Below are 11,905 nucleotides of genomic sequence, written 5' to 3' on the forward strand. Positions count from 1 at the left end.
TAATGATACAACTCTTGTTATGCCAATTAGCATAGTATGGTTACAGGATTCAGTAATATTTCATAGGTGAAGACGATGATGATCTCCGACAACTTCTACGTATACTCCTCTTCTCTTATGATGGGAGATGTGTCATATTTTCTTTCATACATTATATCTTCTTAATTGGTAGCTCTTGTACCCGTTTAGACTATTTCCAAAGAAACGTACATCTAGAATATAGAATTAGGTCCCCAATACACCCATTCCTTCCGCTGTCAACTCCACTCACATCAGATCATAACCTAACTCTTCTATCACATAATATTTCACCAAACACCAGACTACTAAACTTACACATTCCCATTAGACGACATGTGAACAAGTAATCCAACTTAGCAAATAAATATAACCATCGTTATAAATTAGCTCGAATTTTCAGAAATTCCTAATCATCACCTACAACGTAACATTTTAACATGTCATCTTAGTCCATACACAAATAAAACTATACATTTGTATCGATCCAATAATAATATATCTGTACCGACATGACACCTGATCCAATAAGAATATAAAGTGGTGGCCCTGGTGGGTGTATAATTGTATAGAGACCTGAAAGTCTATATATATTATAAACAAACTCACATTAATTATTGTGTTCACAAAAAAGCAAAAATGGAGTACAACTTAGTGTTATTATACACAAGTTTGGCTATAGGAATTTTAACCCTAATTAGTGTTCTAAAGAGAGCAAATGGATGGTTTTTCACAATCAAATTTAATTCAAAGAAATTTAACTTGCCTCCAGGTGACATGGGCTGGCCATTAGTAGGGAACATGCCTTTTTTCTTACAAAGTTTCAAAGATGGTAATCTTGGCTCATTTTTTTCCTACTATGTTACTAGGTAAATTTTCTCAACTAATTAATTTTCTACATATTTTTGAATCGGAGACTAAAAATATTAACTTTTAACGATCTATATACATATATAGAGACTATTTTGAACGTACTAACAAATGTTTTTTGTTTTAGGTTTGGGGAGGGTGGGATGTACAAGACGTTCATGTTTGGAAAGCCAAGTATTATCATGACAAAAGTTGAAATAAGTAGGAAAATATTTATGGATGATGAAAATTATGATAGAGGTATGCCAAACTATATCTTAAAAATATTAGGACAAGCTCAAGTTGGTGGATTTACAAGAGAAGAAAGCAAGAGTCTACATAGAATGACAACATTAATAAAAAGTGACATATCATTATTATCAAATTACTTTGATTTTGCAAAAGAAATTGTGAAAAAATCATTTGAGAAATTGGTTGACATGGAAGAACCAATTGATGTCCTTTTAGCAATTAAAAGGCCAGCATTTGATGTGTTAATGAGAATTCTTATTGGTGATGGAGTTGATAATGATATGGTTAATATTCTATTTGAAGAGACTATTTATCTTTTTCATGGTTGTCATGGCTTGCCATTTAATATACCAGGATCAGCTTACAATAGGGGATTAAAGGTAAATTTCATCTAGACACTCGAATTTATGCTCCAGTTTGGAATTTGAAAACATGGTAAAAGTGTCTAAAAAGAACACTTCAAGTTCAAATTTTTGAAAAACTTTTCTCAAGTGCTGTCTATTAGGTAATTCAGTCAACCACATAATAAAATATGTCGTCATTTTATTTTTTTAATTGTCATCATTTGAAACATGGTTGAGATTTTACAATTTTTGTTAACCTAAGAAAGTGACATATTTTAATTAGGACATGCACAAGAGTTTTTCCAAAATTTGAACCAAAAAATGTCTAATGGAATCACTTTATCATGTGTTCAGATGTTTAATCCGACAAACTCAAGAGATTAAACCTTTATACTTGTTTCTTTGCTTTGAAGTAACTTTTAATTTTTTCAGGCTAGAAGAGCAATGGCTAAGATATATCAATATATTTTAGATGAAAGAAAAGTGATGATTGGGAAAAATAAAACAAGAGAAAAGTCTAATATTTTACTAGATATGATGTTAAACACTCAAGATGGTGATGGAGGTTTCAATGATGAGAAGATCATTGCAATGCTTGTTTCTTATACATTTGCTGGTTTTGAATCTGTTGCTTTGGTAGCATCAACTGCAATTATGTATTTGGAAAAACATCCTCACTTCTTGGACAAAGCTAAAGTATACCTACTCATCATCATTACTTTTATTTATCGTATAATACATAAACGTGTCTTTTAATTTAGCTTCAACTTGTATTTGCGCCTTTTAAACATGTAGACATATGCATACGTCTATCTGACATCCTACGTGACCATTCTATGTCCCATGTGGCATATTATGTCACGTAGGACGGTATGTCTACTTGTTTAATTTCCAACTTGAAGGACATAAATATCAGTTGATGACAAATCGTGTCTTTGTAGGAGGAACAAGAGGATATAGTAAAGAGAAGATCATCTCCAAATGAAGGCCTTAATTTCCATGAAATTAAAGAGATGAAGTATCTTAGTAATGTAAGATTTAAATAATTTTTTAATTTTATTTTTGGACTATCATGCATTAAATATTCTTATATACTATCTTTTTTTTTTTCAAATTTGAAAGGTAATTAATGAATCATTACGTATTGCTACTGCCAAAACAATATTCTTTAGAGAGGCAAGAAATACTATTAACATAAATGGTTAGTATCTCTTTTAACTTCGATTTGATTTCTCGCATAGTTACTCAATTTCATGCGTATTAAAAGGTTTATTATAAAATTTTATGCAGGGTATACCATACCTAAGGGGTGGAAGTTTTTGTCATTTTCATGGAATTATCATATGGACCCTCATACTTATGTGAGACCTAAGGAATTTAATCCTTCTAGATGGGATGTAAGTGACATATTCTCTATTTATGAGTCATTTGGTTGCTGGTTAAAGTTATGCATATGTTAGTAATATTATATCGTAGTTGTTAGGTAAAATTTTGTTATTCAACTTGCATAACTAATATATGTATTAATTATACGAGATTGCATAAATTATAGGATCTTAAAACCAAGCCAGCCTCCTTTCTTCCCTTTGGAGTTGGCCCCAAAATGTGTCCAGGAGCCAATTTGGCTAGGCTTGAGGTTTCTGTTATTCTTCATTACTTTCTTCTTAACTACAGGTATTGATCCTTACTGTTCTTTTTGTTTTAATTTGTTTGTCTGAGTTTGATTTGACACAGAATTTAGGAAAGTAAAGACTATCTTTGAACCTTCTGATCTTAAACAAATGATGATATGTAGAATATGGAGGAAAGTATTTTTTGGAAAATGTTTCTTATATTTTTCCATATTCGGTTAGATAAATTTTTTGAAAAAAACAACTTATGTACACCCTTAATTAATCTTTTAGTCTTAACCATGTTACATAAAAAACTGATTCAGAGATTTAATAGCTATTATTATATGATGTAGGGTGGAGCAAGTTAATCCAGAGAGCAAAATCGAACCTCCGAGAAATTGTCTTGTGAAATTCAAGAAGATCTAAGCATCATCATATATCATATGAATATGAATGACAATTTCATTGTTTTTCAGTATTTCCTATTTTCAGTACTCTTTTATCATGTGGATTTTATGTGTGTGACTCTTTTTATGTAAGCTACCTATCGTTGAAAATAATTATGTTAAATGTTTTTATTTATATTTTTGGTGTTATTTTATATGTCTATTTAGGAATTTTATGTCTAAAATTATTCTTTAGTATATATCTAAATAAACACTTTAATAATTAACTAATTGATGTTGTTACATAGGAGTACAGTTCTTAAAACATAATATGACACAAATTTACCTAGGAGATTTTTGTAATTCTTTTAAACTATAGTTGTTTTACATAAATATGTTGACATTTTTGCCTTGTTCCATAATTTTCCCAAAATTAAAGACTACCCCAAAATATAGGCCTTCACTACAAAAACACACAAAATTTTTTCAACCCTATTGATCGACTACTTTAAACTTTCATCCTGTTAGTAAAGATTTAACACTTTTACCACCTTATAATCTTCTTCCCCTCCCTCTAATTTTAAAAGAAAAAGAGAGGAGTATTTTAATTGGCTAACCAAATATTTTTTTCACTCATAAATTTTCAATTTTTAATGAAATTTACGTTCTAAATACTAATTCAATTCATAGTCACGAGATACATGTTGAACATGCATGTGATAACAAAATACAAATAAATGTTCTAAGAATAGACAATATATATAGTATGATAAACACAAAAGTGATGCATACTTGTAAATAAACAATAAAGTTTCATTTTTTGTGGTCCTATTTTGTGGAACATGTGTTAAATACGTGAGTATCTAACAAGAACTAATAGATAAGAATGAAGAAAAACCTATAATTAAAAATAACATTTTCTGGCGATATATTAATTTTTTTTTTTCATTTAATATTCGATATCACATTGAAAATAGATTAAATTTGAATTCATATATATATATTGTACAACATATGTCAATATGTTAATCATGACAGTATTGAACAAGAGCCAGAAAATTATTTGGTGTTAAGTCTTTCTTTAGTTACCATATTGGACAAGAAATTTGTAATAATAGCCAAGAGAAAGAGAGTTTGCTTTGCACTATATTTGGAATTGATGTGAAAATAACTATATTTTATAGAGGAAAAACAATATAGGTTTATATTTTGATCAAGATAATTAGTTGTGTGATGGAGATTAACCCGTGACACACACCACTCTTTTGTTTATAGAGGAAACATATAGCATAATATCATGTTTCTTTTTTGTTAGTATCCGGATCTGCAAGATAAGTTGTATGAATTTGTGAGATTCAGATTAACCAATGACAAAATCACCCTTGTTCAAAGTATCATTTGAGACTTCTTCGTTGAAACTACATGACTTAGAAGTGGATGTGCAATAATTCATTTGAGGGACTTTTTGAGATATTAATGTATATCGAGATGATCATATTGAAATAATAATCTTTTTAGTTTAGTCTGAATAAAGAATCATTGTTTATACTTTTATTATGTTAGATTAACTAAAATAATTTCTTACTCTTAAAATTAACAATGGACTTACCATAAAACTTCTCCATCTCTATAATTTGAAATAAAACAACAATAATATATAAAGAGTTTCTACATGTAATTATGTGTTGTTCATTACTACAATGATATTGATAAAATAAAATATGCATAACCAAGGAATAAAAAACCAAGAAAACGAAAATCCTTTGTATTTTCGATAAACAAGCTCATAATTTGAGTAGAATAATAAGTAGTATACATTTGAAGGATATGTTAGCCCTTTTGTCAATATTAAGTTAGAGTTTCTCTCTCTAAGAAGTATATTTTGTTGTCCACTTTAATTTGTTAAATATTTTTGTGTATATACATCTTGTGTGTTTACTTTTTTATAATTTTTCTGATAAAAGATTCTGACTCCACCACATCCATATTTGAAAATTAATTTATACAATTTTATCTAGAAAAAAATAATTAAAATCTATGTATGAAGTTTGAATTTAGCCTCACAATTTAAGTGAACCGATTTTGCGGTAAATATTAGTTAAACTCAAAAAAAAAAAAATTGGTACTTCTAAGATTCCTCTTTTTCTTTCCAATTATTTTTACTTTCTCTATCTTTGTTTTCCCTCTCGAAGAAATAATTATTTAGATTCTTTTTAACTAATTTATGGAGGCATAAGCATATATTGAATCAACAATAAGAATTATGATGGAGCGATAATTATCTATTTATTTTAAATTAGAGAGGTGTAGTGTTTGAGTCCCGTTGGATGTGAAATCACTTTTAATAGAATGAAACTCTATGAAGTACAAGGACCGAAATAACAAACAAAAAAAATAAAAAAGTCTCTCGAGTCATTTTGTTTTTTCAAGTATTTAGATTTAGAAAATGTAAATATTGATGGTCAAACAAATACAAAAACCAGAATATTCACTAAGAAAAAATTAAAATATAAAAAAGTGAACACGTGATAAAACCGAAGATTCAATATTTAGTTTTTATGTTATATCTACTGGTTATAATAATATAAAATAATATATTTTCATTTCCTCTATAAATAGTTGAGTGTGAGAACCTTTTTTTTCACATCAAACAAATAACAAGTATCATATAATATAATTAATTATGGCATTGAAAGTTGTATTTGTTTTGTTCCTTGCAATGCTTCTGTTTACAGAGTGCTATGGTGAACCTTTTTGTATAAAACATTGTACTAATGTGTGCCATGGTAACCCTTCGTGCTTTACTAAGTGCTCTATCGTATGTGAAATGGACGTTGAATGTTCTCTCGGCCATTTTGAAAATCGCGTTTGTAATATTGGATGTTCTATCGGTCATTGTTACAAATTTCTCATCAAATATGGTAACTAACTACTCCTTGTCTTGATATACTTGTTTTGTTTGAATACATTTATTTTTTGATATATATGTATATAATCTTGCCTTACACAAAGATTATGTAATTTTGCAGATAAGAACAAGTTTGGAAGTTGCATGACAAGTTGCAATGAGAACTATTGCATTAGCAATACTCCTCTAAAGAAAGCTTAAAAAGAAGGATTTAAGAATTATTGCCACAAAAGTATGTGTCTATATATGACACTAAATAATTAATTTGTAGTTGTAATCTCTTTTTAAAATTATATATGTAATTGGACTATATTGAATAAAACTTTTGTGCTTTAATGTTCCTATGTTAGTTTTATTAAGTCATGTTACGAATAAAATGTTTATCGTTATGTTTGTCCTAATATTTAGGAAGTAGTTTTAAATGTGGGATGTTATCAAGTTTTTAGGAGAAAATCTTGGTGTAGTAGTTCCTAATTTCTAGCTTTAGTTTTTCCTATGTATTTGTTTTATAAAAGGACTGTTGTAGCAATGAAAAAAACAACGTCAAGACATATGGGACTCCATGAAAAAGAAATATCAAGACACTGCTAGAGTGAAGTGCGCACAACTTCAAGCTTTGAGAAGGGATTTTGAGACTTTGCAAATGAAGGAAAAAGAGTTTGTAATGATTTACTGCGCTAGAACAATAGAGATTAGCAACAAAATGTGATTCCATGGCGATAAGATGAACGATGCCGCAATTATTGAGAAGATATTGCGCTCGTTGACGTCGAAGTATGATTATATCATTTGCTCCATAGAGGAGTCAACATACATAGATGATTTATCCTTTGATGAATTGCAAAGCTCCTTTTGGTGCATGAACAAATGATGAATCGCAATTCAACTTCTGATGAGCAGACCTTGAAGACTTCTACTTTTATTTCTTCCAATTCTAGAAGAATAGGTAGAAGACGAGGATATCGAGGAAGCAGAGATGGAGGCAACAAAGATGGCAACGTGAATTTTAGAACCAATGGTGACTACGACAAAAACAGAGGGAGAGATTTTGACAAATCTAATGTAGAATGTTATCGTTGCCATAAATTTGGTCATTATCGTTCTGAATGTTGTACTAGGCTACCTAATGAGAAGGAAGAAAAGTCAAATTTTGTTGAGAATAAGGAAGGAGAAACCTTATTAATGCCAGTTCATGCGGAAAAATGAGCCAAATGAGCAAGTTATTTGGTATGTGGATACCGAATGTAGTAATCATATGACTGGAAGTAAGTCTTCTTTTACTAATTTTTAGCTTTGGTGATCTCTCAACAGTGAATGTGATGGGAAATGGTAATATCAATTTTAGAATAAAAAATGGGTGTGTGGAAATCATATCTAATGTGTTTGATGTTCCTACTTTGAAAAACAATTTATTAAGTGTTGGTCAGCTGCTAGAAAAAGGGTATGTCATCACGTTAAGGAATGATACATGTGAAATTTCTGATCCCTCCATATGAGTTATTGCTTTTGTGAAAATGAGTCAAAATAATTTTTTTCCTTTAAAGATTGAAAATTTCCAATCTTGCTATATGGCGGAAATGAAAAATCCTTCATGGTTATGGCATTTTCGATATGGTCACTTGAACTTTGGTGGCTTGAAGATCCTTCAAAGGAAGAGTATGGTGATGGAGCTTCCTGAAATTGTTGTTTCGTCTCAAGTTTGTGAAGAATGTGTTGTTGGAGATTGACCTTTCTTTCTCTTCTTCCCGGTCTGATCGGTCGAGCTCTCGTAATCGATCGCTCATATGTCCATTTCGTTCTGGCTAGCGAAGTCGGGATATTCTACGTTCGAAAACAACATCGTTCTTAGTTTCCTAAATATATGCCATGGAGAGCGAATAAGTGTAACACTCCAAAAATTTCTAAGCTAAGACCCGAATCATTCTATAACACGTCGCAACTCTACTCTTAAAATTTGAATCATTTGTGTAACACCTCGAACTTTGAGAAAGGCTAAAAAGGGCTAATGGGCAAGTCCACGAACCCAAAATGGACTACGGACCCTTCGTGGAACCCTAAACGGTCCATTTAGGGGTCCACGACCCGTTTAGAGCAAGGTGCCCAACCATCCAAGGATGCCAAGTGGTGAGTCACCTGGACGGGACTCTAGACAGTCTGTGGTGGCTTGTACGGTTCGTTTAGGGGTCCGTACTGGTCACCTATAAGCTTTTAAGTTTAAGATAAACTTCAAACGACCATATCTCTCAGCATATAAGGTATTAGGTGGCCCATAATTTATCAAATTAAAGTTCTTTGAGTCCTCTTTCCAACGACACCACGTTTGCCTCATTTCGAGTTTAAAGTAAAAAATTATGCCCATTTTAGTAAGGCCCTGTCAGATAGTTGAAGTTTCACGGATGGCTATACAACAATGAAGTTTTTCACGGACCATTGAGCCCTAAACAGTCTGTGAAGCCTCCCTTTTAAGGCACCTCATCAGGTTTTTTAGTTGGGGTCATTTTGGTCTTTCCCTTTATGCTTGTGGTACTTAAAGTATGTCATTTTAATCTCTATTCTAAGCCTAAACCACGATGTTTTACTCCTAGTTAAGGGCTTATAAAGTGTTAATAACCTCTTTTATGTTCATTAACACTTCAAGTCATTAGAGTAAGGTTCCAAGAGGAGTAAAGCTAGGGTTTCGAGCGTTCTTCGAGTTTCGTCGATTTCGCCCATAACTTTGTTCTTCCATGTATGTAAGGGTATTATAGTGTTGGAATAGCTCGTCTCATGCCATACATCTACTTTCAAATCAGTAGACGAGTAATCCAAGGTTTCATCCTTAGATTTGAGTACTCTTGAGATGAGTTGACATTGAGTTTTGAGTTCTTGATTATTGAATTCCTATTTCTAATCATTGAATTGTCGTACATTGTGCATTGCGATTATTGAGTTGATTGTTCATGTCTAATTTTCCAGCATGAACCCTATTCTTGAGTATTTATTGAGTTCTTATTGAGAATCTTTTAAACAGAAACATAATGGTTTAAACTGAGTTTTGAGAAAGTAAAGAGGAGTTTGAGAAATAGCTTAACCACGATTTAAGCAAGAGTATAAGGGAGCTAAGTATTTCCCAAATGTTTGATTTTTACATGAAGAAAGAGAACAAGGTTTTTTTGAGAAAATTTATTGTACCACTATATTAAAAATTTCATACCAGATTTCAAGTCAGATACACCTAGATACATGTATTTTTGCTACAAGATACACTAAAATAAGGAGAGAGGCGAGCTAGAGAAGGAGAGACGCGAGCAAGATAGGAAGGAGGCAAGCGAGATACCTTGATACATATGAATCACAGTAGATACATGTATCTGGGATACCACATACATATAGAGTGACGAGCGAGAGAGAGGAGAGTGGAGAGCGAGGTGAAGACACTACAACAAAAATAACTTTTAGCGGCAATAAATAACATATTAATAAAGAGTGTTAAAAGTCTTTACCGACATTAGTAAAGTGTCATTAGATTCAGTGTCGCTAAAGGCTTTAGAGACATAAACAAAGAGTGCTAATTGCCGCTAAAAATCTATATTTAGCGGCAATTGAGCGATTGCCGTTAATTAATTGCCGCTAAAGATAATTTTTGATGTAGTGAGAAAGATGAATCATTAGATCCAGTGTCGCTAATGGCTTTAGAGACATATACAAAGAGTGCTAATTGCCGCTAAAAATATATATTTAGCGGCAATTGAGCGATTGCCGTTAAAGATAATTTTTGATGTAGTGAGAGAGATGAACGGGGGAGTCAGATACATGTGAATTCACTTGGATACAATGTATCTAGAACAAATTACACCTAATTCTGATCCCATGTATTGAGATATATGTATCTCGACGTATGTGGACGCGCCAGATACATGTGTCCAAAATTTAGTAAGATTCGTAATACTACAAACTAGCGTGTATCTAAGTAATCAACTCTTAAACTAGTGAAATTTATGTAAGTTACCCTAAATTAACACACATACTTAGAGAAGAAATAGAGTACAATATACAAAAATAAATAAATAAAGACAAAAAACTAGTTAAGAAGTTATAGTTTCTATGGGTTCTTGTTCAATAACATTAGGGAAAACTACCTTATAATTAGGAATAAAAACTATCTTATTAGGCATGCATTTATATCATATATATTAATTCTACTTATACTTTCAAATAATTACGTATTTCACCACTAATTAAGAGTTGATCTTATCAAATATTGAAAAAGATACACCCAAATATATGTATTTTTACTACTAGATATACTAAAATAGGGAGAAAGGCGAGTGAGATGGGGAGGGAAGCAAGTGAGATAGTCATGTGCCCTACATAGATGCGAATCATACTAGCTATATGTATCTATATGCATCTGGAATACCCATACATAGGAGAGTGGCAAGTGGGATGAGGGAGGCGCAAGCGAGATTTGTTATGTATCCCAGATATATGCGAATCCACTTATATACCATATATCTAGAACAAATTAGACATAATTTTGGCCTCATGTATCACGCGATATATGTATCTGAACGTATTTAGAATCACCAAAATCTAGTAAGATTTATAATATTGCAAACTAAAATATATCTAAATAATTAGCTCGTAAACTAGTGAAATTTTTGTAAGTTTATTCCATAATATTAACATGTTTAACATATTTTTCATTGAATGGACCACTAAAATTGAAACTTTTGTTGTTGAAGTGAACTCTTCCACATATTTGATTTGTTGTTTTTACTTGTTGAGAGTGGACCAATGATTCATATCAATTTTGGTTCCACAGGATATATGGACCATCAATCTTATTTTGTGTTGGGCAGAGTAGAATATTCAATAGTTGAGTTAAAATATAAAAAAGTAAATATATAATAAAGTCAAAAATATTTAATAAATAGTATATAAACATAAAAGTTTTTTTTTTTAATTTTTACTTATTTACGCAATGTAATTTTCACTTGTAGAGAGTGGACCACTAAACTCTTTTTTGTTTGAATCTTATTTACCACATGTATTGGAGATATACAATAGAAATATATGTACCATAATATTTGGGTAAAATTTAAAAGGGGAAATGTTATTCGGAGTTGAAGCCCAATGGATATAACATATAAATATGATTTTTATGTTTGCTATATGTGAAAGTTGCTCTATAGAAAAATATTATCTTAAATAATTTATTTTAAGAACTTAAATCCTACATACTCACAATGCAAAAATAATATTTCCTTTTTACCTATTTATACAGTATAATTTTCCTCACAGAAGGACAACTCTACCACTAATTGAACAGAAATCCTTCATCACACAAAGTCGCACAACTAATTAACTAGATCTAAATACAATTCAAAAATCTTTTATTTTATACTCTAACGAAGGGTCTCATCAAAGGACACCCCCTCAGACAAGGATGACTCTGTCACTAAATGAATAAAAATCCTCCATCACACAAAGTCGCACAACTAATTATCTAGATCTAAATACCATCTAAAAATCTTTTATTTTACACCCTAACGA

At 31.0% G+C, this 11,905-nt stretch overlaps 1 protein-coding gene across 1 annotated transcript; it reads left to right on the forward strand.

The window, feature by feature from the left end:
- The first annotated feature begins 640 nt into the window (after nucleotides 1–640).
- On the forward strand, nucleotides 641–3,623 carry LOC125865450 (beta-amyrin 11-oxidase-like). The gene is made up of 8 exons (XM_049545647.1): nucleotides 641–887; nucleotides 1,016–1,499; nucleotides 1,896–2,159; nucleotides 2,405–2,494; nucleotides 2,586–2,664; nucleotides 2,754–2,860; nucleotides 3,016–3,137; nucleotides 3,430–3,623. Exons 1-8 carry the CDS (start codon nucleotides 658–660, stop codon nucleotides 3,500–3,502), a joined length of 1,449 nt encoding a protein of 482 aa, XP_049401604.1. The 5' UTR covers nucleotides 641–657; the 3' UTR covers nucleotides 3,503–3,623.
- The last annotated feature ends 8,282 nt before the right edge of the window (nucleotides 3,624–11,905 follow it).

The sequence above is a fragment of the Solanum stenotomum genome, chromosome 5 (assembly GCF_019186545.1).
Source record: "Solanum stenotomum isolate F172 chromosome 5, ASM1918654v1, whole genome shotgun sequence".
Lineage (NCBI taxonomy): Eukaryota > Viridiplantae > Streptophyta > Magnoliopsida > Solanales > Solanaceae > Solanum > Solanum stenotomum.

What these genes read in the sequence shown, in the direction of transcription:
- LOC125865450 (XM_049545647.1), top strand. Translation starts at nt 658, where the DNA reads ATGGAGTACAACTTAGTGTTATTATACACAAGTTTGGCTATAGGAATT. An exon ending in ACTTCTTGGACAAAGCTAAA is followed by an intron (nt 2,160 to 2,404) that starts GTATACCTACTC and finishes GTGTCTTTGTAG; the next exon opens with GAGGAACAAGAGGATATAGT. An exon ending in TACTTTCTTCTTAACTACAG is followed by an intron (nt 3,138 to 3,429) that starts GTATTGATCCTT and finishes TATATGATGTAG; the next exon opens with GGTGGAGCAAGTTAATCCAG.